Source organism: Egretta garzetta, unplaced genomic scaffold (genome assembly GCF_000687185.1).
Source record: "Egretta garzetta isolate BGI_Z169 unplaced genomic scaffold, ASM68718v1 scaffold160, whole genome shotgun sequence".
Lineage (NCBI taxonomy): Eukaryota > Metazoa > Chordata > Aves > Pelecaniformes > Ardeidae > Egretta > Egretta garzetta.
Window position 1 is genome coordinate 355751 of NW_009258378.1, and position 27112 is coordinate 382862.

The window sequence follows — 27112 nt, forward strand, 5'->3', positions numbered from 1 at the left end:
TGTTGTAACTAAACCAAAAATATGTATTTAGGGAGTGATGAAGACACAAAACTGCAGGGATTAGTAACTTCTGCATAACAGCAGCTCATTTGGTTGCTGATACTAGGAAAAGTGTTTGTGTCCATAGGCTGAAGATTCACTGAATGGAAAACCGACCTGCGATTTCCCCTGCAAAGGAAAGACACACTTGAGATGAAAAGGCAGATATCCTGATAATGTTTTATTTTCTAAAGGAAAATGTTTATTTTTCCCTGTCATTGGCAACCACAAATCTGAAGAAGCATCCAGAATGATGTGATGGAACTCAAACTTTTGTCTATGATAAAGAGTCTTTCCATCACACTGTACCTCACTGTTCATACAGCTTCGGGGAAGGACAGGAATATGGTGGAGAGATCATGATACATACCTGCTTGTGAGAGCAGAGTCCAGGAGAATTTAATAGACACCATGGTGACAGCTCCTCTTCCCAGAGTTTGACAGAAACTCAGAATCACAGAATGGTTGAGGTAGGAAGGGTCTGGTCCCTCTGGTCCAAGCACCCCCTATCCCACCCTTACTCAACCAGAGCCAAACTAAAGCAGGCTGCTCAGTACCATGTCCAGACAGCTTTTGAGTATCTCCACTGCTCTTCCCTCACCTACCAGACCATTTCATCACAGAAGGCTATCAGGTTCATCAAACAAGACTCCCCTGTTGTGAATCCATACTGACTTCTCCTGATCACGTTTTTGCCCTTTGCATGCCTGGAAATGGTTTCCAAGACCAGTTGTTCCATCACCTTCCCAGGGATTATGGTGAGGCTGATCAGCCTGTAGTTCCCTGGGTCTTCCTTCTTGCCCTTCTTGAAGATAGGAGTGGCATTTGTTGCAGCTGGATTTGCTGCTGTTCACTGCATTTTCTTGCTTTCATGGACTTAAACGACTCCCAGAGGTGAATTTTAGACTGCGAGGCGAAGAGGAGGAGAACTGGACTGAAAAGGATTTTTTAATGGAAGGAATTTGGGTTATTTTGTTTTTTCTTGATCCAAGATCTCCAATAACACAAGGGAAGGCTGTTCTGTGAGACAGCATCAGAGAAATCAGCTCAGTAAGGAACAACCTGGGTACTTGCTTCCAGGCAAGTGGCTGCCAAGGAAGAACTTGCATACAGTAGTCACAGCTGGACATCATTTGTGTTTTCAGTAGGGCTCTTTCCAAGGAGATGCATTTTTTTCGTTTCCTAATCAGAGGTGACAACAGAGACAGAGACATGGATATGCACCGCACTAGGTAATATTTTCTTGGAATTCTATTAAAATCTATCAGCTTACCTTCTGCACATCCAAAAGCTGTGATTCACCTGCTACACTGGAGAAAATCCAATGCTAGCTGTTACTCTTATGAGAAAGTGGACTATATATGGGAATGATAGTATATCAGAAAGGCATTAGGAGAAAGGGTGATACAGTAGGTATTCTTCATTTGAAATTTCTTTAAAACTGTAACTTACTTTCAAAATAAAACGATACATGAAATGTAAGTTCACTGTGGACTTCCTATTCTGATAAATCAGTGCAACTTCCTACTAAAGTTTATTACAGCTTCAGTTTTGAAATAGTGTCTTTAGATATATCACTGAACTCTTCCATGGAAAATAAACCAGTGTAATATCTGTATCCCTCCTCCTTCAGGGTTCAGGTGTCTGTGATCTGAGGTCTAGCACTGATACAACACAGCTGCACAACCTTGGTTCAAACTTGTGAGAAAATTGCTAAGTTCTGAGAAAGAGCTGTAGAAATGAACCTGCAGTTCGGCTTTAAGATGAAGTTTTCTTATGATCACCAAACTAAGCGACATTAAGACTTCGCTGTTATACGCCTGAAAAAAACTGAACTTGTTCACAGGCAGTCCCCCAAGGTACAGCAACTTAAGAAGAACTTAGTTCCTAGTGGCACAAAGATCCTTCCTCTCTTCTTGAGACAAAAGGGTCAAAAGATTCAAAGAAGCCTGCAAGGACAGAGAAAGGCAGCCGCCATTTCAACCTAGATAAGTTCTTAGGAAGGAACTCATCTTTCCTAATGGTGATAACAGAATGGGGAAGGGCATGGAAATAAGTAGTAAGTATCACTGAGATTCAAGACAGGCTAGGGCATGAACACTGACAAACGGAGAGACTAACTACAGAACTAATGACAAAAGAAGATGGGAGGGTAGAAAATAGGGAAGACCAACCTCAAAGATGATTGAGTATTCAGAATGTCACACACTATGGGCTGCAGACTGTCTGTCTTGCAGGACCTGGCAAGTGCTCCATGTCATGGGGCAGGAGAAAAGTGGTGGCATACTATATGGTATACCGGAGCACACTGCCTTCGCGTGCAGGGTTCAAGACAGTTCCTGGCTCATACTGCCTGCCTAAGGATTATTTTGTCGGTTGCAACCTGATGCAGAGAGTGTATGACAGCAAAGTGCTGTATAATTTGTAGGGACTATCTAAAATGGCTAGATGGGGAAGATTAAGAGTTTTATACTTCAGCTTTGGATCAGGCTACAATTTTCAACGGTGAACCTATGCTATAGACCTTATATGCTCATAAATTATGCACCCCTTTTAGCAATGAAAAGGACAAAACAAGGAACTTAGTTAACATTCCCAAGTAAAAATAGGGTTGTTGCTCTGGTCCACAGCTGATCATTTTCAGGATCTGCTAACAGGAGATGAGGTCTTAATTGATCAGAGGGAAGAGGATGTTCATTCCATCTTTTGGCACACGTAGATTTTTTCACAATGTCAGTGTATGCCAGTGGGCAGCACAGAACCAAATTTCACACCTTGTAAAATTACCCAGCTGAAGCCAAAGCGGTGAGAAAAATGAATAAAATGAAAAATAATAATCTTTAAGAGTGGGGACTTAAAGAGTTCCTCTGCTCTGCTCTTCCAGATTGTAACGAAGCCTTCTAGGAGTAACAGTTTACAACTAACCTGCAGCAGTGATTCAAGAGCTCAGCTGTACTGGGAGTAACAGCTTTCCTCCTGACAAGCTCAGGTGACGGGACAGAAGACACAGCAAAATGAACTATGTTAATTAAAACATTCCTGTTACTTCCTTGTATGAGGAACATGTGAACTCTCTGCCTGGAAAATCATTGGTTAAATTGACAGTGACTGTTTTTGAAAATACTCCCGGGCAATAACTGTGTCAGCACAGAGAAGCAGAGATCTGACTGTTAAAAAAAAAAAAAAAACCAAACAAATCGCAATTTGGGGATAGTCCATCAGAAGTTTCCTTCGTGGCAGTCTTTTTATTTATTTTTTATTTTCTTAAATTCCAATAGAGTTTTCTGGTTCAGAAAAGGAAGAGATGGTAATTTTCTAGGATTATTCCAAATGTCACAGTGGAAAAAGAAACATGATGAGAAAAAGGCAACAATTTTCCCTAGAAGGTCTTAAAAATCCTCTCCCTTAGCAGGAGAGAGGATTTTATTTTACTTTTTCTTCCCAAGGTAGCTGGCTTTAAGCTCTATCTGTTCAACAGCAGATTCAAGAAACAACACTGTTTAGAAATAAAGCTTCATAAATAGAGAGGCCATAGCAAAAAAAAAAATAAAAATTGCAGGAGCTCATTTAGCAGTTCTGGATTTTCCAGGAGACTGTTTTAACTGGGGCGCTGCCTCACCGTCAGAGTGCAGGGACACATGGGATCAAGATTTGTATTGTGCAATGCATGTCAAAGACAAAACATGTTGCAAAGCCCTGAAATATTCTACTCACAGAAATATGGAAATGGATAAGAGGAAACTACAAAGCATAGTCTACCTTATTAATCCTTCAACATTCCTACTTAGGTTTTACTAGGGGCAGTTCCACTGGGTTTTGATTAGATTTAGAGAAGATTTGATTCTGGACTTTTTCAGGCACCAGAGGATTCCCAATCTACTTCAGTAAGGGATAACAGGGGTTTTTTATTACCATTGACTCTCAGATCCTCAAACTTATTATATCCCATATGGCAGAGCCACTGTTGGTTCTGTGCTTACATACAAGGTGATTTCTTTGGTTCAAATACTTGTGCAGCTATGTAGCTGCTAGCAATGGCTGGGTGGTTGAGGTCTCTACAGCAGTGGCTGGCATTGCAAGCCTCACACTGAGCTAACAGTCTTATTCCTCTGATAACAGTGTCTGAAGTCTGAAGCATTCTGATATCCTGACCCTAAATAACTCTAATCGTGGGTGACTACTCTGGAATTCTTACTTTACAACTGCACCAGGGTGAAAATGTACATTAGAGCAATTTGAGATATACTTTATAATGGAAATGTTCTGTCATGTATCTCATGATGAATTCTATTCCAGTCTCCTCTGCCCCCCTTTTATTTTAAATGGCAGCACTCTTCTAGGTTCATAACACAGCTGTGGGAAGAGGGAGCTTTGAGCACAGCAACTGGTGATTCAAATTCCAGACAATCTGCAGAGGCCTCGGTTTCAGACCTTGAAATGAGAAAAAACCTTTTTTCTAAGTCTGACTCAAATGTGGTTCACGACAGCCAAAATCCATTAAATCCCTCTTTCTCAAACCTGAACTCCACGTTCTAGGTTAAATCTAATCCAGACCTGAATGTAATTCCTCGGCCTTCCTGAACATTACACTGAAAGAGCACTTACTCTTATATTACAATTCATGAAAAAGAAGCAAAGCACTTTAGAAAGTATATAACTGCTCCACTGAGGGTGATGCAGCCAAGTCTGGAGAGATTTTTTCTTTGCATTCTAATTATAGATGCTTTTATTTACTAAAGTTACAGACAGGACTTGTCTATTACAAGCCTCTGAAATCTCATTTTGCTAAAATGAAAACATATTTCAAATGCTTTGGAGAACTATTAAGATTATTGAATGTCTTGCACACTGCTTCAGCTCTCCGAGTGGTTCACAAGACCCCTAGGGAACAGCCAAGAAGCATACAATTATCACAGTAATTAAAAAGGTGCAATGACTCTTCTCTTAAAGACTCCTGTTTTATTAATTCTATGGTATGCTTTGGAGACTGGCATTATTTTACTCCTACCCAGCTTAATTACACCGTCATTAGTTTATCAGCATCTCTTTTTAAGCCCGTGGGCCAGTTATTAGCATGTCACTTGCTAACAGTTAACCAATAACCACTACACCTTCAAAGCTGGATCTTCTGCTACAAAAAAGCCAATTTGTAGAGACAGATTTAATATCATCATTCAATTTAAATTTTTCAGTCAGCCATCACTTTCTGCTTTTAATTTGAGAGGGTTAGTGTTTAGCTTAATGAAAACACAAATAATGCTGATGTATTACAAGACATTACCAGGTAATAAAATACTTCCAGTACATAGAGGTTTATGAGACCGAATGCACGTTTTAACACTCAACAGTACGTACCACTGAAAAGACCAGAAAGCATACAATGTTCTTAAATAGAACTAAAATTCCCAATTTCTCTCTCTACGGGGTCTGGCTAGGATGGAGATAATGTCCTTCATTGCAGCCTGTATGGTGCTGTGTTTTGGATTTGTGACTAAACCAAGGTTGATAGCACACCAGTGCTTCGAATGTCATTGAGCAGTGCTTGCACAGCCTCAAGGCTTTCTCTTTTTCCCACTCTGCCCCTGCCAGCAAGTAGACTGAAGCTGGACAAGAGGCTGGGAGGGGACACAAGCGGGGACAGCTGACTCCACCTGACTAAAGGGATATTCCGCACCATATGATGTCATGGCCAGCAATCAAAGCTCAAGGAAAGGAGGAGGAAGGGGGCTGTTCATTGTTATGGCCTCTGTCTTCTCAAGTAACCCTTACGTGTGCCGAGACCCTGCTTCCCAGGAAGTGCCTAACATCTGCCTGCTGATGGGAAATAGTGAATAAATTCCTTATTTCACTTTGCTTGGGAACGCAGCTTTTGCTTCACCTATTAAACTGTTTTCATTTCAATCCATGAATCTTCTTGCCTTCCTTCTATTTGCTCCCTGTCCAGCGGCAGAGGTGACTGAGAGAATGGCTGTGTGGGGACTTGGCTGCTGGCTGGCATCAACCCACCACACTATCTAACCCTTTCGCACAGACAGGCTCACGTACACAGCACCCAATGCTACATTATCTAGTCATATAAGCAGATGATCAAACTATGAGAAAAACTGTTTTAATTTAAAAAAAAAATAATGAAGCACTTGTGCACTAAATACACACTTACCTTGTCTAGACAGTAATTTTACATTATTTTGAAAGGCACAGTACCCCAGAAACCCTCCTGAAGGGAACTTTGAATTTTATGCCTCACTTTTGACTCAGCTAAAGTTGTCTTAGTTTAGTAAAGAAAATCTCATAAATACAAATACTTAACTATTAGTATAGCTTAACTGTACTGGTTTTTGGTATTTTTCATTAAATACTTATTTCCAGTAATAGGAGGAATAAAAAAATCAAAAAGAGTATCAAAGAGTACTTGTATAAGTTTGCATCTCCAAAAGATTAACACTGGGATTCTGACTGCAACTGTATTTCATTCTGTGTTTATAAACACACTGATCAGATCAACTGAAATGCCATTTAGCCACTAACAGGTGGCTAGGTGACTTTACAAAAAAGTAATTTTACTTGCGTATGCAAAGGAAATACCTCATTATTTCTGTTGAAGTATGTAATTTTTCCTGTTTAAAAAACCAAATAACAGCAAGCCATTCTCAAAAAGATTAGGATCAATAAGCTAATACCATTTGCTTAGTCCCATTTCCTCTAGGTGCGCTTCTGCCTATCTTCCACCAACTTCACAGTAGCAGAAAGAAGATTCAAAATATTGGGGGAAAATACTAATGACAAAAAAAAAAATCCAGGTCACACTATACTCTATTATTTTCTGAGCAGCTGAATCCCAAATTAATATCACTGCCACTCTTCCTGAAAATTACTGTACAATTGCTTTTGTATAATAGGTCTACTTTGTATCTTTTTACAGTCAGAGGTCAACAGTATTAGTTATAACATCCAAAAGAGTAGCCAAGACTGCTACACAGCACCACAAATCGCACTATCTCATTTAATGAAAAGACATGTTATCAGTCACTCAAAAAAGCAGTCCTTTGCTAAACCTCATCTGCTAATTGAGACTTAACAGTGCACACTTTTGCTGTTACACAGGATCTCTTTCCACTTTATCTACAAGTTTGATATACCTGACTTGGAAAAAAGGAAAAAAGAAACTCTATCCAAACCAAACAAAGTCTGAACTAACCTGACACCCAAACATACACTGACAACAGAGGGGCGTAATGAAATGGAGAGAGCTCAGTGCATGCCTGATAGTAAAAACTGTTTATTTATACAGCACTCTACACCGACCACTTTAAGGCACGCACAGGTATGATTTCATCTACAATCTACAGTGGCACTGAGGGTTGGTTTCAAGGTCATCATAGCTGGCAAATGCTTATAGCTTATATTTAAAAGCATCCAGCATTAATTCCTGCAGCCTGCTGGTTTAAACTAGACAGGAAAAACTGCTAGTGAAATAACTTACGTTTCTAACCCTAGAAAGATGCTTACCACTCTCCATTCACTTTTGAGTACTCACCAGCACATTTTGTTCTTGTTTTGAGAGCTGGGCCAGGAGATCCAGTTCCTCCTTCACCTGGTCTTGTAAGTAATACACTGATTTCATATTCTGTGTCAGGATCCAGGTGTCCAATCTTATAGCTCGTGGAATCCACAGGTTGTATGTCATACCAGCTTCCACTTGAAGTTCGATACTCAACTTCCCTTTGAATAATGGGTCCATCGCCATTGATGGAATTGGCATTCAACTGTATCCACAGGTAAGTTGCACCGACTGAGGACAGCTGAGGTGGAGCAATGGGAACCGGTGGCTCTGAAGCACAAGAAGTTACAAAAAGCAGCAGTGATTATACTGGCTTTTTACCTGCTTCTAAAACATTCAAATATACAATGGGGTTTGTACTACGTTAGAGCTGAAGACTGCATAAATATATGGATATGAAGAAATCATCACTACAGATAAACACATTTCCAATAAACTGCAATGTGCAAACTTTTGCTCATGCACTTGGAGATTTTAACACAAAGCTTTTGCTTTATACCATGTAACTTCAAACCAGGTGCAACTGCAATTCTATTCACCAGACATTACATGGCAACTTTTAACTTCCAATTTAAAACAGAAGATGATCTCAGGTTTTCTTATCAAAATACAGTTCTTGCTGGATGTAAATATAAATCCTACTCAAAACTAATATTTTTAAGCTAAAATTGATATTGTAGTCTATTCTTAGGCATAGGCAGAACAGTGGGTTTTTTGCATGAAAACAAAATTAACTTTTTATTCATTATTTCTCACAGACCGCACTATCCAGCCTTCAGATTTTCAGACTTGTATGTAAGCAGAATAAATATAGTATTTTTCCAAGTCCTATATCCTGGTTAAGCAGAAAGCGCTTCTAAATGAGAGCCGAGGGAATTCTTGAGTCTTTACTACAACTCTGACTCTATTTCACGTAATGGCTTATTTTCGGTAACTACCACACAGAAACAGTACTCTGTCTCACAGAGCAAGCATCTGTGCGATCTCCTGATAGTTTGCATTACAAAGATTTTAAGAGTGAGCAAAATTTTAGAACCACTTTTATTTATTACATGATGGACATTTTATTTCAAATTAGACTGCAGCAATAATTTGCAGACATCATCCCTTTGTAAAGGTAAATAACAAATTCTTTTTTTTTTTCCCTATTGATTAACCAGGAAATTACTCTGCTGTTTCATGCATCAGATCTGCATAAAATTCACCTTCCCATTGGTTAAATATATTCATGTAGAATGAAACCAGGCTGCTGTAATAAGGCACTGTTTGATCCAATATTCTTAACATATCTATCAGCAAACACTGCCACCTTCTTAAGGCTACATAGAATACGTAATGAACGTAGAACATCTGTCTTCCCTAAGCTGTAGTTTCAGATTTATCCTCTTCTGCTAACCATTTCCCAACATGTTAAGATATAGGTAGTCAAACAGAAAAGAATTTATATATTCCATTGTTTCCTCAAGGACTTTGAAGTCAGAGCTAAAGCAAAGAATATAAAAGAATGAAGCACAAGGAAGAAAGGAAGTCTGGAAATAAGTATTAATATTTCCTGAGAAATACTAGAATTGCTGTTTTAACAAACGTAATTATCCTACGTTAATGCTACCTTTTTTCATTTAGAGCAAGAGTATTCAACTCGCATAGCACTATGTACACCAAAGATTAGCTATGCCTCAGATAGATGGTGTTTCTAATTAGCACTGTACACTTGTACATAAGCTTCAATCTGTGCAGTCTCTTTAGTAATTGCTGAAATATGACATCACAAAACAGCAAACACAGGCATTGGCATTATGTCTTCTCATCTTAACAGAACTAATTGATTACTATCATAAAGAGCGTGGTACAGTGGGCAATAATCCAGAATGTCTCCAAACATGTCTACTAATTATTAATGATTGCAACAGACATAAAAATAGTTTAATGTATTGTAGTAGATTCCAGCCCATAAAGAAAAGAATATTGTTTACATTGTCAAATCACTGGGGAAAACACTGTTCTATGCCAAAAGCAATATATGGCAAACTGATGTCATCTTTCGGTTAGACACATACTGCAGTTTTATTGAAATTATTGTTCCTGAAGTATATAAACTATGGCTTCACACAGCGATAGCGTGTCTGGAAACAGTTCTGACTTGACTCAAAATGATTTAGCATCAATTTAAATCATTAGGCTGTTTTGTGAACCAAGACATGAAATGGAACTTTTATAGAGCATCCTAAGGCATTTACTTAGCCATGCTGAAAGAACAGTTAATTACTTTCAAGTTTCAAATGCTACTAAAGGCTGTTGAAGTGCCATTCAAAATGCGAACTCAGGAGTTAGGTCACTAAGGTTAGTGGTTACACCAATTCATTCCGAGTATTACAAGTACTTGAAATAGACAGTATTTTATTGTCTTTTTATCCCTCAGGGCATATTTTTCATTCCTTTGTGACCAAAGTGCAAAAGGTTAATGCAAGCTGCATGATTTCAGCAAAGCCTGCATATACTGCAGTTTAATACCAGTAACGTAGTTTAATACTAAACGTAGTCTTCTTACCAGAGATTGAGGTTACATAAAATGAACCTTTCGTTACAAGTATGATGCTCATTATTAAGTGACTGGTTAAAAACATGAGATCTGGAGTTAAGCAGACACTTTAATACAAACGGTGTACTGCCAAATATAATAAGCTGATTTCATGACTAAGGTATGAAAGTTGTTCTTCTGACTTATTCATTTATTCCTACTTTAGGCAGAATGATTTAATTTTTTTAGGATACTGAGGACTTTGAATCACTTAATCGGGTCAGTACCAGACTGCACCACTTTTAGCTTTCAATAAAAGCAGTTTTACTGGTGACCACTGGGGTAGTCTCAAATAAATACCATGCAAATTATTTTCCAATTAATACCTTTATGAAAAAGGTACAATAGATCTGTGATTTTACAGCTGTGTACATTCAAGGAAGGAATGTCAGCTGACTGCAGAATCAAGTTTGTAGCAGTGGCTATTTAGTTCGATGGTTTAGCTTAAAGAGGAGTTCTTCCTTGTAGATCTCTCTTGAAACAAGTTTAAAAAGCTATTCAGTACTGTGAAACCCTTTAAAGATAGGCTTTTAAAACAGAATATTAACTACAAAATAAAAAATAAGATCATTTTATCCGTATTTTCAAATTTAATTCCTTTTAGACTTCGGACAGTCAGGTGACCTCCTCAATTCTGTGGCAAATAGCGATGGGCAGGATCCCTTATGGAAAGAAAACAGCAGCCACCTTACAAAGCCAGAGTTCTGCAGATGACAGAAAGCTTTAGGCAGATGCTCTAATGTCACCCTGCGCAAATGGCTCATTCACAGTAAATATGAGAAAAAGACAAAGCCTTTATGATAAGAAGCAGCCCTTCTTTTATGCAGAGGATAAAAACAAATTTAGCTGTACATACATAGAAACTATTTATCCTTAAGTGCTTCTATGTTAACTGGAAACATACTTGAAACAGCAACTCCTTTATTTACACTGCTTTGTGCTTTAAATTATACAGAATTTCCAAACATTTTCTACAAGATCCTAAGATCTTTATATTTTGCAGGTCTTTTCAAATTTTAATAGAGAGGGGAAAGGCATCACACAGAGATGCCAGTAGAGATAATGTAAATCTCTGAGATTTAAGTGAGTTACAGAACACACAAAAAAAAAATAAAAAAAATAGACATTTCCTCTCTGTGGCTCAGAACAGCTAACTTGAAAAATGAAAAAATCCACCTCAGTAGTAACAATATGATTTTTTGATTCTTCTTTTGAGGTGAAAGAGTAAGAGAATGGAGCCATGCTACATTTGCAGGGGAACAAGGAAGAAACACTTATCCTGCAAGCTATTTTTTTTTAATTAAACAGTAACTGTTAGAAAGACAATGCCACGATATTCCCATGTGATACTGTTCAGCACATCATGAGTAGGTGAAGTGATAAAAATAAGGTATCAACCATCTCTGATGCTATGTCCACATTAATAACTTCTTAATTATTACAAAACTAATCAAATCATTATAAATTTTTAGTCTTGAAATCAACTGGACAGCTTTAAGAATTTTTTTTCTTCAATTTTCCTCTCTATTTCCTTTTTTCTATACATAGATATATATTACCATGCTCCTCTTCCGAGCACGCAAATGATTCTATCCCTTTGGACACGAGGGACAGCAGTGCCATTTTGCAGCATTTAAGGACAACAAATACCCCCCCTGGTAACAAAAGACAAGGCAATGATTTTGAAACACCATGGTTCTTTGAGCAGTATTTTTTTTCAAAAAAGTCTTTAAATAATTCCTGCCAAAGCATTTATTTATTTAATTAAACAATACCTCTAAACAGCGTGATATGAGCTAATTTTACACTATTCTTTTACTGAGACTGTTCAGGATGAGAACTTGACCTGAACCCAGTGTCCTAATGTTCTTAAATTTACTTGTAAATTCATCATTTAAGAAAATGTCATTATATTTTATACATATTTTGAAACTTTACAGAAAAACGAGTGTCCCTGTACTATACCCCGATATGCCTATGCAGGTACAAGCTAATTAGCTGGACATTAGTAGATATCCTGCTAAGCTCTGTAGTAGCAGTAGTAGGCACAAACTCTTCCCTTCCCCAAACATGATTCCCCCCAAACCCAATTGCTTTGACTTGCCCACTCCTGACTCGCCAGCTCTCTTTTAAGACAGCGGCGCCTCATCCTGCACTGCTCTCGCTCCATCCTCATCTGCTCACCTGAGTAGTCTAAACCCACATACCCCTCCCTCAGCTTTGCTCAGTTTTCATTTTCTCCCCACACTATGGTCATGCCCACATTCCAACACCACTAAATTCACACTCCAGATTTGGTTTTTTTTTACCCCAGGCTCTATCTACAAGCTCTGTGCCTGCTCCTCTCCCTTCCTTCCAGTCTGCTACTATTCCTTCTATCCATGCTTCTCTCTAGCATCTGCTTTTCCTCTCCCCGCCAGCACTAGACGGTTCCCTTTTCCACTGACCTCAGCCCCCATCCTCATCCCCTACATACATATTTTTGCATATGCATGTATGTATATATGTTTATCTTCCATCCTTTGTTGTCTTTCTCCCTGGTTTTTAGCGCTTACGTAGTCCTGAATTTTCACCTACCTCCCCTCTCATTTCAAAACACCTCTCAGTTTGCCTACCTTTCAGTCCCAACACTAACAACCTCATCCGAGCATGCAGCTACTTGCTCTTGCACCCCTTGCTATCCACATCATCCATGTCACCGTTTCACCCCCACAGTACAAGGGCGCAGTGAGGTGGAGGGCTGTATACTAAAAAGCACAGGAACGGTAAGCTCACAGCTTTTGATTCCTGTGCCTGGATCCAGCCTGTCCCAGAGGAGCTCAGCTCAGTGCTTGCATTTAAATTCCATTCACTGTATCTAGAATCTTGGGGGAATTTCAGAGTTTAACTTGGAGAGGTCTCCATTGTACACATCAGAATGGGGGTCTCGGTGAAAACGGATTTTCACAGAATAGAAAAACAGTATTCTTGACATAGCTATTACCCTACTGAAAAAAAAAAAAAAAAAAAGAAAAGAAAAAGTCCTGCATCAAAGCCCAGAGTCTTCAGCACTTTCCTGTGGCAAGTTTGCTAAAATGGCTGAACTATCTCAACTGTTTTGGCCAGAGGTTTTCCCAAAACCTTCAGGCTGAGGCACACACCCACACTGGAAAATAAAAAGAAAAGAAAAAGTCCTGCTTCAAAGCCCAGAGTCTTCAGCACTTTCCTGTGGCAAGTTTGCTAAAATGGCTGAACTATCTCAACTGTTTTGGCCAGAGGTTTTCCCAAAACCTTCAGGCTGAGGCACACACCCACACTGGAAAATATCAGCCTGAAGTCAGTTTGCCAAAATATGAGCACCCAAAAGCAGGACTTCATGGTAAGAATTGTCAGGCAACCATAAAAGTAAGTCCTGATACCACTACTGTTTGTAAAAAAGGGTACAGACAGACAGACAGATGGATCCAGCATGAAGTTGGCAGGGAGGGAAAATAGACATTAGGTAACTGTGTACGCTTAATGTAGGAGAACAACTGATACAAGAGATAAACAATCTTTAATATTTTATTACTGTGTCTTGATCTCAAATTGATTTTGCCCACCAGAAGAAATTCTTTGCTCCAGAGATCCAGGAGACGTTTGGTTCTATTCCCGGCATTAAATCTCCCACTTGGAAAGATGCAGACATTTAAGCTGCCAGCATTACCTTTCTATGCCCTTGCTTAAAAACCTAACAAAACTCCTTTTAACCAATTTGACACCTAGGTTTACCTTGTTTGAACTCAATAAGAAGTCTGAACTCTGTAATAATCTGATGTCTGCTCAGACAGGCTCATTCTGTTCTCCTAAATCTAATCTGTGTGGGATCTGCCCACTATTAGAAAAATTCAACCTAGGGACTGTATCTGGAAGCCTAATTTACTTCACCAAATACATTTAATCAATTCCACCCCACTATTTTCCTTTTGCTCAACGTTTGATTACTTTTATGTCACCTATTAGATACGAACTGCTGTTTTTTACAATAAGTGGGTGATCTGACAAGGCCAATTTCATCTCTCCCATTAGATAAAGTGACATTTCAATCCAATTCTCTGACAAACTTAGATGAGGATACTGTGTAGTTTGAGCACACACAATGACACGGCACTTGCCTTTTCAGCCTTTCCTATCAGAACAAACACTCGGGTAAATTGAAAACCTCCCCTTCAGGATTTATTTAAATAGAGCAATCAATACTTTATTTCACCATCCTCTAAAAGGCATATAAGAAGATAACACAAACAAGTTTTAAAAAAGAAAAATCCCTTTTTTCCTTGTTTAAGGCCAGACTAACTGTTCACTGACAGGCTTTTTTTGCTCGTTAACTAGACAATATTCATGTTTACAGTTCTTTAATAAGATAACATCAGATTAATGGACAAATCTCTAATTGCCCCCCCCCCCCCCAATTAAACCTTGCTAGAGCTGTATCTGTTCAGGTAAAAAAAAAAAAGGAAAAAAAAAAAAAGGAACATTTGGCAGTTTCTTACATATTTCTCACTTTCAAGATTTGATTCCTATTCCTTTGCGATTTCAGGTTTGGTTTGCAGCACCTGACACCGGTGGCCTTTCTGCTGATTTCAAAAGCTCTGGTACCTGGTCTCCAGTGCCACACAACATCACGCCACAGCAGCACTACAAACCTCAAAGAGGTTCACATAAAGAAGTAACTAGAATCTACTTAGAGTAAGTTCCTATTTAGTGTAACTATATCTACAATGAAGCAGAATGAACGTCGTATGGAGGTATAATCCACTGTACTCTGCAAATGTCCCTACTTGAAAACAAAGATATTTTGAAAAATTCCGAATTTCGGTGCAGGATTTACTTATCTGCAACTTGAATTACAAGTTCAGTAACCAGAATGAAACAGAGCACAATAAATGTGGAGAACTCTTTCTCTCTAACTTATAAACACTAGGTTTGACTCTCCTGTCATCCTAGAAATGTAATTCCAGGGAAATTCCTCTTAAGTCAGCTTAGTTACACCAGTGTAAATGAGAAGAGAATTAGATTCATTGTTTCCAACAAAAAGCAGGGAGAAATTACACCACTGTTTCTACACATACTATTATTAACCCATCAGTAATTCCCGTGTATGCTAAGTATTATGTGCAATATGGGTAAATGTACATTTTCTTATGATTTATCGATGGTAATGGATTTAAAAAAGATATAGGTGCACTGAAATCAATCCATTATCTTTGAATTCTGCTAATTAGCATTGCAGAAAAGCTGCTGAAAAAAATCAGGAAATACAATTTCTTAATTATACACCATTAATAAGAAAGCATATTTACTAATTAGCCCCTAATGCTGCTATTTCAGTGTAGTCATCTAATGTTTAAAATGGGTCTTTTTAGGTCAGAAGGAATGACCTGCAGGTGGTCTCATAAAAGCTCCAATAGAGGCAACGGGGATTACCATAATTACTTTACCACTCTACAAGTAGTTAATGGGATTACACCCGAAGGCTATACACTTGTTCACAGCGCCCCGTGCAAATTTTCTGAAAGAATCTGGGTAAGCAGAAATGCTTTAATGATACGCTTCATAATTTCATCTACTGTACCGTAAAAGGAGCACTGATAAATTAAAACACCCTAAATCAAAGAAACAGAAAAAAAAAAAAAATCTAACTTCTTTGGTTTTCTGTACCTCCTGTCACTGATGTAGTCAATCTTCCATCTGCCTCCTTCAGGCAGCCTCCTTTCTCGTTTTCACTCATGTTAGGTCTGAAAGATGCTTCATCATTCCTGTTGGGGTTCATACTCCACCCTTTCTTGCTCTCTTTGCTGACTTCCATACATTTCCATTTTTGGCCACTCCTTTTATTTCCTTTTCATGATATCTTTGCTTGGACTGAAATAACCTCATTTTTTTCATCATGCCTTGTAATTATATTCCCATCTCACCTTCTCTATTTGTTTCTTTCTTCATTTGTCCGTTCAAATAGCTCATCTAAGTTTTCATACTACAATTTGTTTTCTCATGTTATCTTCACACAGTGGTTATTCACAACCTCCTCCTCCTCGTCTTGTCCCACTTCTCTCCATTTTCTCTAAAATGCACCCACTTTGATTTGCTTTTTCAATGTCTTGGCCTGGTTCTTTATTTAGGCCACTGTGCCTCCTGTCCTTCAAACCCTCCTTTACTGCTAGCCTCTCATACACATGCTTTCTGTGCTGACTTCAGAAACAACATCCAGGCTACATTTTCAGATGTAAAAGCTATCCCACACCTTGCTTATTACCCTACATGTAAGTTGCCTTTAGCAAAAGGATCACATCTTTAAAAATTCCTGACAAATCCCATATAGGTTTATAAATATCCAAAATAATTAAAGATTAGGAGAAAGGAAAGAGCGAATCCCAGATCAACTAGTAACAAAGCCCCTTATCCAGCCTGCTGTCTGCAACCAGAACCATGCAAGCTCTTATACTGCAATATGTTCTGATTTTTAATCAGACAACTAAGTAATAAGAAATGTTAATTTGTATCTTAACCCAAAAGATAAAACCTAGAGCAAAATTTGGAAAGCAGAGTGACAAGAAGGTATGACACAAAAAATAATTTCTTACTCCTGTTACTCATTAGCATATAAGTTTCTTTAATTCTATTAGAACAGCTATAATGGTATCATCCATGATAATCCCAATGCTATCCCCAAATGAAAAAGTCCTATCCAACGAAGGATACTGTTTCTGAAATCAGAGGATGCATAATAGATGCAAGTGTGTCCTTCCTAATTCCCAGAGGGAAATTCCACACCTGTGGTGGATTTAGGTTTAGGGCACTCATTCACTCCTTTCCAACTTGGATAAAATTGTTTTCCAAAAGAAGAGAAAAAGAGCTTTTAGCCCTTCATCTCACTTCTTTGTTAGGCACAGAATGGACTCAAAAGGGAAGAAACATAACGCAATAATGTGGCTCCACAACTTAGGTGCTACAGAATCTGGTTTTGTCTGTGAAAGAACAAAAATAAAATTTTGTTCCTCCAAAATAGGAGTATAAAAGTAAGAAGCAATCAAAATGCAATTTAAATATAATGAATGTTAAAAAATTGTTTTAGTGCAGTTTTCTATAATAAGGGTGGACATAGCGGTATGCATTCTATTTACATTTAAATGTTTCCTGCTGTTTTTAAAAACATCCCTCTATATGTTGGAATATGTGTATTTTACGTGTTCATTTTAATGCAAATCTTTCATATTTTGCAGCAAATATATTTTTAGAATGCAATCTCCATAAAGGAGGTAAATAGCTAGTATTATGTTCATACCTTAAAAAATCTTGTAAACATACTCTGAAAGACATATAGTTCTAAACAGTGCATTCTGGGGAATTATTTAAAACAATAATCAACAAGTAGCTAGTTAATTAGCCCTGGCTGCTTCTGCTATTCTCTTGTTACAGCTGGACTGTTAAGATTTACATAAGCAGAGTCTATTTATTGAACCTCGTATCGACTTTAACAGGCTATGGGTGACATTCTTACTCAATTAGCAATTGCAGTCCTTATTCCATACACTGAGCACGATTTTTTTATTGTGAAGTACCTTTGACTATCAGTTCTGCATAGTTTGATACACCAACTCCTCCTTCTGTCCGAATCATGCAGCGATAGTTGCCAGCGTCCCGCTTCGTGGCATTTACCACACTAAAAAGAGCTACAAATCGGCGGAAGTTGAACACTTTTATGTTCTTCAAAGGTGCATCCCTTACATAAATACCCTAGACAAAGAAACAAAAATAAAGAATATTGTTAGTCAAATTTAAAAGAATACTGAAAACCAATTTTATTTCTCTCAAGTTCCCCAAGAGAGGAGGCAAGATAAAAGCAGAAGTCTGTATGTTACTTTTACAGATGTTTATGCTGTCTGAGACTTTACTGCCTTCCCATGTGAGTTAAACTATTCATCATCAGTGGGCGACCACTCATCTGGAACAGCTGCTTTCAACTCTTTATAGATTAACTAATAGAAAGATTTAAGAGCAATGTAACATTTACTCGCTTGGCTTGCTTTACACAAATATTTAAAGTTATTTCTTTTAAAGAAACATGAAACCCAGCATGCTCAGTCTCCGCTTTCTCTTCCCCTCCATATCTGCTACTTGGCATATGCATCTTGCACAGCTTGCACGGAAATGTCAGTGGATGGTTCTCATAGAGCGGCACCTACACACTGGATTATCAGCGACTCAGGTGGAAGAGACTAGGCACGGATTTACCAGGCAAATGACCAACAAGGTGGAAGCTGCCTCCATCTCCCACTTCCTCAGCACGACACTGGGAACAGTGCAGCGCCTCGCCCTCAAGTCAATGTATTGCATGCATGGCACGAGAAAATGAGCTACGTAACAGCTGAGGAGCACAAGGCCCAGCGTAAATCCCGTGCTACCAGCCTGCCCCCTCATGTGATCTGGTGTACGGCTGGAGAAGGAAAAAAAGGAGGGTAGCAGATGGAAGAGGGCAGAGATGACATCCTGTCATGTTCTCTGACACAAAGACAAGGTGTCGTGGTTTAACCTGGCTGGCGACTAAGCACCGCGCAGCCGCTCCCTCACTCCCCCCCGCCCTCAGTGGGATGGGGGAGAGAATCGGGAAGGAAAAAAAAGGTTAGAGCCGAGGGCTGAGATAAAGACAGTTTAATAAGAGAAAATAATAATAATAGTAAAAATGAGAATGGTAAGAGAATATACAGAATATACAAAACGAACGATGCACAATGCAATTGCTCACCACCTGCCGTCAAAAAGTCTTTGAGTAGTCTGAGCACTACTTGGCAACAACTAAAAACATCAGTGTGTTATCAACATTCTTCTAGTACTGAATCCAAAACACAGCACTATACTAGCTACTATGAAGAAAATTAACTCTATCCCAGCCGAAACCAGGACACAAGGGCAGAGAGACTTGGCTCTCAGGTCCTCATCAGAACTTGTGCTCTACCTGCCCATGAAACAGGACACATGCACTATGAACACTCAGAAACCCTCAGAAAATGTAAAATCATTGGATTACTAGAGCTGGCTGGAAAAAAAAAAAAAAGCAAAATCTAGTGACAACATTTACTCAAACAAGGAAACGACATGCACCTTTCACAGAAGCCTATACTTTTCAACAAACTGAAGGCTACAGCCATTATCAAAACATAAGAGAAACTGGAGAATCCCAACAAGCACCTCCCAAAAGATGCTCTCTCCAGGAAGGCATATGCACAGTCTGATGCTATGTAATGATGCCAGTTATTTTTAGTAGGTTCTTCTGACTTCAGGAGCTTCAAGCAAGGCAAGGGTCCTGCACTACTGAGCTTCTATAAACCATCAGCACAGCTGGTGATGTCTGCTTTTCTGCCCTAGAGCTTGTAGTCTGTCCAGCAGAATTAAGACCTATACAGGAAACACTAACCTCAGTTTATTATGGCCTTTCCTTGCTACCATATTGAAAATACCCTTAAAATACCAGTTATAACCAGAGAGTTTCAAATAATAGCCATATAAAATTAAGCTCATCCATAAGTCACAAAACCAAGTCAAAGTTAATCATGGCATTAATGCCAAAGAAGCAGCATAATTAACAGCAAATACTGATGGCTCATGCACAGTAAGGTAGAGATTCCCTCTTCAAAAATAAACATGGGTGACGCACAGCTTATTTAAAAGAAAAACTGCTTGTAAGATGTCCTAAGAAGAATGTACTATCATGCCTTGAAAATTACTCTGTCTTAAATAATTACTTGATAATTACTTCAGATAATTGCCAGCTGCTTAAAATTCTTAAGAGTTCTGAGCTGCAGATAAACCAGCTTCTGACGTGGCACGGCAGTAACCAAAAACAAACTTAGAAAGAAACATTTCAAACTACAATTTCAAAACTACTATTTTTACTGGGTTTGCCACTGTAATATCCTTCTAGCAAGAATGGCTGCAGGTAGCAGGAAGCAAGCAGAACGGGGTAGTTATGATTTTGGAGAATGAGTATTTCTTAAGAGCAACGTTATTTTTTACCTAAGACAATAACTGATTAATCCAAATTGTCAGAGCTGCTGACCAGTCACAAACCACATGGTTTTAAAGCGTGTTTCTGCAGCTTTCAGACTCTTTAAGGACTCTGTGCTCAGCCAAGCCGTGTGCTTACATTACATCCACCCACGCTGGTTTTTCCTTTTTTCTAGTCGCAACATCAGGAAGCTTTACACAGGCTATTTTATCTTGCCAAGAAATGGGGTAAGTTGTTCTCTAAGGAACAACGTACCGCCACATACTGATTAATTCTAGTACCTAAACCAGCTCAGCTCGTTTAGAGTGTGAACAAGCCCCTCCGCACTCCAGCCTGCACGGTACACCCGCTCCTCCACGCGGGATACCTGCATCCAGAATTTACTGGGACTCTCATGAGTTATAACACAACTGAAGAACCATGTAAATATTTTAAGACTTTTATGCTGTTCCCACCCAATGAAAGCTACTGGACGCTGTTAAAGGGAGAAGGAGGTGAAGTGAAATGACTAGGCAATGCCATGAGGCAGTATAATTTCTGCCTTAATCTGCAGCCCTTGAAGAAAGGAGACCATGGAATGGTAAGATGCACGCACACTCCCCGCTGGCCCCACACGGTGGAAGGACTGCTTCCTACCATGCTGGCCCCCTCAGACCTCCCAATGGCCAGTAGAAATCCTGAACACCACAGCCTGGGTTGTCATATAAACTGCCAGCAGTCCACGAAGGGAACTGCTCAAACACCCGGCCCCACAGGACATATTTCCCTTCTGCACATATGTAGAATGAAAATCGGAACTGATCAATGCATTGCAGCATTAATAATAAATTATTATTTCACTGGGGCCCCATAATCTTTTTCACCTCCTGCTTATTCTCAATCACACTAATCTCGCCTGATTGAAAACGTCTTAACTGCTGTTCTACAACAGGAAATCTTAGTTTGATCAAACAGTCAACTACATGGCCATGCAACACGTGCTATCCATTCACGTGTCAATAATTTCAATTGAAAAGGAGAAGCTGAAGCGCATTTTGGAGGCACACATCTTTTTGCTCAAATGAACAAGGTACATGAGCCTTAAACGTAACTCAGCTTGGGCCTACAGAGGATTTGAACCTTTTTGTTCCCCACTAAAATCCAGATGTGAAACAGGTTATTAACGGTGGCTTCAAAATTCATGAAGGAGCTCCAGAACAAACAGACTTCGTTATTATTATTATAACACACCTATAAAATATATGTGAGATTATTATTAACAAAGATTATCTTGACTGACTTCTCTTAAACATTACAAACTCACAGAGGCAAAGTGTAGAGTGTCTAATTATATGTTAGAACTCAAAATAGTCCCACAGAAATCACTGGCATGACATTTCCTACTAGAACTCAAAGGAGAGAAAAAAAATTTTTTTTTACTCTCTTTGGGAAAAATATTTTCAAGGAAAACATAGTGTCTGGAACAGACAAAGACTAAGAAACATAATTGCTTTCCTTTCCACAAGAAAAAATACAGCTCAAGAGAGCAAGTCTTCCCTCTCTTCTGGGATGACAGCAAATGAGTAGGAGAGACATCTAATTGATTTAAGCGTGAGCATAAAGGAATGGTAATGAGGGTAATGAATTCAAGTATAAGAAAAGTTCAATCCACAGAGAAGAGAGTTAAAAAAAAAAAAACAAAACAAACACCAAAAAACTGCACAGTAAAAAAACCAAACAAACAAAAAACCCCAACCCCCCAAAAGGCCAAAAATACGCCAAACAACCCACACCTACAACCTCTCCCAAACACTTATTTCAGCAACAGACAAATGGCAAAAGACTATTTTTAATATTTGTAATTAATAATTTGATACACGAATATAGAATGGCTTCTGTTTTAACTGTACACACACGGCCAGCTTCGCTCCCTTGACTTGTGATCCACCTTTTGTTCTCTCTGAGTTACTGCACAGTGTCCTCAGGAAGCTGCACCAGTATGGCAGTGGTCGCTTTTACGGGTTAGTTAACTATCCAGAATTTGGAGGAGAATGTCAATAATATTTTCCTTTTCCGTATTAAACAGGCAGCTTTAAGCACACTGTATCATAAATGACAAGCTCTCAGTGCCGAATGTCAATAGCTATTTCATTTAGAATGGATAGAAATAACTTTCTTATATCAAATGAGCATTTGTTTATTGAACTTATTAGTATATCCCGCTACAATTTTTTTACAAAGAATTATTTTCAGTAGCATTGTGGGGTTGGAGTAGATGACCTCTAGGGGTCTCTTCCAACCCAAAACATTCTATGATTCACAAAAATAAGTTTTTAACTCTCACTAATGCAACAGTCTAATGCCCCACAAATAAAAGAGAACACTTATGATCTATTGCTTTACTCTTTAGAGTCATTAAAACCTTAATCTCAGTTCTTTTAAGATAGATTTTGAAATTTACTGGTAGCTCTTGAAAACTACCAGGTTTTGGGTGGGAGCCTGAGTCTTCACAAATATATCATAGCTTACTGAAAATTAAACACACAAAAAAAGACAAGGCTGTAATTTACTAATCCCATTCCAGAAAACAGTGTAAATTCACGATTCACAATTCATGCAACACTGTAGTACTCTATATAAAAACCCATTAAAATAGGTTGTTGGAGCGACTTTGTAGTGTCCTTCTGTTTTATGGGTGGGTTTTGTTTGTTTGTTTCAAATAAAATTCAAAGATAAAGATGGTTACTTTACTTTTCTACTTTAGCCTTGCTGTACCATGTGAAAATCTGAGGCTTTACTACAGATTAAGCTTGCTAGTGCTTTCTGCCTCTGGGACTCGGAGGACTGTGTGAACAGGACACTTCATTCTTTGGGAAGAGGAAACTGCCATAATCATTTCATGCTAGACCTGCTTGGACTACAAAGGCCACGTCCCCAGGGCAGAGCTATCTGACCTTCTTAGAGCAGAAGAATTTTGACCACCAAAGAAAGATTGCAAGATGTTGAGATCCAAAAAATGAAAATAACAGGTTCCAATGGCTGCTGGGCAACCAGTGTGTTTTCGAATGCTCAGAGAAAGCTTTTAAAAAAAAGAAATACACATTTTCAAAAATGCTACTTAAGTCAACTAATGAAAATATATAACTGGTAAGTCACTTGTAAGAATAAATTTTCTATTAAACAACGTGTTATTTAATATATAGGGATATTAAAAAAAATAATCTTAATTTAACCTCAGGATATATGCAGCTTGAAAATCCATATTCCTACTACCAGCATATTAAATGCATCCAAAGACAGCTTAAAGCACTTTAAAATACACATTATTTTTCCATTTTAGGCAAGCTAGAATGAAAAGAAATAGGTTGATGTTATTTAAAATAGACTTACAGTCTCTTTTAGGCAATGAACTACCTCTAAGTCTTCTAAATGAACAGCAATTTAGCAGCAACAAGATATATATTAAACCTTTCAGAAATACTTTCAACAAGAATGCAGCGGTAATTCAAAGGGATTGAAGTTCTGGGCTGTTCTTATCCAGCACTACCACTGCATTAATCACTCTCAAGGCACGTTACAACAATTTTGCCAGAAGAGACTTAAAAGGAAACATCGGTCAGTCACCCTCTGTCCACACAGGTAGACTAAGCAGCTTTTCACACACTTAACAAAAGACAGGGTTTGCATTACCCCATTTCCAAATATGAATATTTATAAAATTGCGATTAGAGTCATACCAGTGGGATCTCAAATAACATCAGCAGCGCCAGAAGTAATTTTGTTTAAAATGTGTATAAAATCTAAATCAAATAGTAATTAATACCTCAACAAAATTGCTTCACAGAGTTCATACCATTCCAGTAATTAAGACAGTTGGCTATACCTCTGGATTTCTAGAGCTGCTTTCATAACCAAGACAACTGTTTGTCAGTCTAGATTAGAACCACCACAGATCCTGTGATTATCCTGTATTTATTCCATCTGTGTAAGTTAACAAGTGCATTTCATTCAAATAATGAGGCCGTGCTGGAAAAGGATTATTATTGTCCTATTTGGAATTACTCTGCTATGAGCCAGAATTTCACTCTGCATGTGTAACTAATGGGCATTCAAGCAAAATGTTATTATTTTACCTTTCAAGAAAGATTTCAGCTTTCAATACTGTAATGTTTGATAACTGAGCCTTTCCTTCAAATCACATAGCTTTCCATAAATGTCTGTTTATTATGACTAAACCTAAATGCTGGCTGGAGCTGCCAGGTAGTATTATTACTAAAGTTACACATCAAGTTATCAAATATTAGGCAATGACATCTATACGAAGATACAATTAAAAATACAGAAAGTAAACAAAGACTTTATTGCATTTTCTGGAGTTGTTAAACTCAGTGTAATGTACCCAAAGCAGTTAGTCTGTACTTACATAGCAAAATTGTTTTGTATCATTCTGACTGGAGCAAATCTGTTAGTACTACATGGAGATTTTAAACCAAAAAAATAACCAAAACCCTGCTCAATCTATTTTTTTATTTTTACATTAAAATCCAGAGTGATTGAGAAGAGTTAATATCCTCTAACAATTTGTCAGTGCTCACAAAGTATCTAAAAATTCCAAATCTTCTTTCCATTAATCTTTAAAAGCACACAATAGAATACAAAATTACTTGTAGGGAACCACATCCCCAGAAACATCTGGAGAAAACAGAGCACTGGGAAATCTCTAACGCAAAATTTTATACTTCAGACAGAAATTATGGCAACAGTCCATGTGTCTGCTAAGCATTTTGCTGAACCCATAGTTCTGCTTATAAAGTCATTTAATCTAATACTTTATCTTAATTCCTTGTAATACATAACGCTAAGTATTTCTCATCAACCTCGTATTTGTATTAAAAATTCCAAGAGTTAGGATGAACACCTTGCCAAAAAATGAAGAGAATATACATCTTAGGTACTCTGGCTGGGAGCTCTGCAGATGCCAGGCTTATGGAGGAGCTGGGAAGGAACAGAGAGATGAGGAGAAAATGAGAAAGTAAAGTTCATTAACATAATTTTCTTCCATACACATAATGTATGCTTTTTAATATATATATATAATATTATATATAATGTATACTAATGCAGGCATTTGTCTGCCTTTTCCATCCAAGTAGATAACAGGACAGTTAAAAAACAGTGCAGTTGTGTCCCACATTCTTTTCACTGGAAAAGTGCTACCTTGTTGGGAAGAAAAGTGGCATGGGATGAAGAAAGTCCAGCTTGCAAGTTCTGGGGACAACCTGAAGTCTATTCCACAGAATAGCTGGCAATACCAAAGCGATACCCAGTCCTACAAAGCAATTATGGAAGAAGTAGCTGAGAAGGAAGCACATACATATGTGACCATGAAAAACCATGCCTTGTTCAGGGCGAGGCAGCAGCCTTCTGAAAAGATCCTGTCAAATGGGAGGGAAGAATGGCAAGAAGAGACGCGCGCCTATGGTTAAGGAAAGCCGTAGTAAACCCCTCAACAGTGACAGTGCAATTTGTGAATAAAGACAACCACAGCAGTAATAACCAGTAATAAGTTAAGTACATATTGGTTCATTTAACAGAGAAGCTCATGTAGAGGGGTTTGGCTGGAGGTGTTTCGGTCTTAATTACCGAGTCAGTCATGTAGTTTAACAGCTCCCACCCCCACACATGCCTCCTCCGATGCTCTGTTTCCTTCCTATGATCTTCCCTTTGGGCTTAATTTAATTTAATCTTTACTTTGGTTCTCCTTACCTCAAAACAGCTTCAACGGCCCTTGGTCTCATAAAAGAAGCCTCTGTTCAACTCCAATTTGAACATGATACCTCCCAGCAGTAAGTTTGTACATTTTAACTACAGTATTCATTGTAAAGGTCACCGTTTCTTTCTCCCAAAGGTCCAAGAGCACAGCACAGAAAGCTTATTGAATTTATTTTATCAGTTGCCTAACTTGTGTGTGTCCCTAAGTGATTTCTACTGATGCTGAACTGTGCTTCATATCAAGGCAGTCTTCAGGGTCCAGAAACAGGCATACCTAACATGCTCTTTAAAAGCAAGCTGAATTTAACCAGCCCCCCGTGGCACAGGTCAACTGTTCCATTATCTCAGGTTTGCTAATCACCACGTACGGTATCGTTTCACGCTCCAGAATAACTGGAAAATTGAGAGATCGAACTGAGTTTCTTGAAAAGAGAACACGACTTGGGTCGCTTAATTTTCAAATTTGGAGAAGAATACCAAAAAGGTTAGACTGATACGATTCCACAACAACTTATCTTATGGGTCACTTCATCAAATGAGAATATATGTGGGGATGGGTAGGGATGGAGGAGAGGGGCAGATTTATGAACATTCCCTCTAACTTGCATATGTCCACAGATATCTGCAGGTAAGCAAATCTTTGACAAATCAATGTGTGTAGTCCGTTCATTAATGTCTGGTAGTTTCTGAATATTTGAGACATAGTTCTAAAACAGGGAAAAAAGGATGAAGAAGAAAGAACAACTACCTCTTACCAGAAGCTTTTTGTACAGAGTCCTGACTCTCTTTATAGATATAAGGTGCAACAGAGCATCTTCAGCAAATGATCAGGATCAAAATCTACTAATTTTTCAGGTTACGTGCAAACAAACTTTGCCAAGCTGTCTCCAGCTGTCTTAAAGTTTTGCACTGTTGTCCAATACCAAGGTCCTAGTGGATTTCACAGTTTTCAGTGTACCTCTAAAAGCAAAACTTCTACAGTTCATGAATTTTTCAGATTGACTTTTCCCAAAAAATCTCTTTTGGTCACAGGAGGTTACCAAAGAGACAGAGGATTAAGAGTTATATTTTTGTGATAAAAAGGCTTTTTCAAGACAAAAATTTTAATACCTATATGAAACATTTTCAGACTTCAGATTCACTTCACCAGCATGCATGG

General features: G+C 38.3%; 1 protein-coding gene across 1 annotated transcript in view; it reads right to left on the minus strand.

Moving 5' to 3' along the window:
• Positions 1–27112, minus strand: part of PTPRM (protein tyrosine phosphatase receptor type M) — a 376482-nt gene that overhangs the window by 279516 nt on the left and 69854 nt on the right. The window contains exons 6-7 of the mRNA XM_035895918.1: positions 17759–17933; positions 7577–7870 (exon numbers count right to left, since the gene is read on the minus strand). Coding sequence (XP_035751811.1) covers positions 7577–7870; positions 17759–17933 — 469 coding nt within the window. The remainder of the gene's footprint in view (positions 1–7576; positions 7871–17758; positions 17934–27112) is intronic.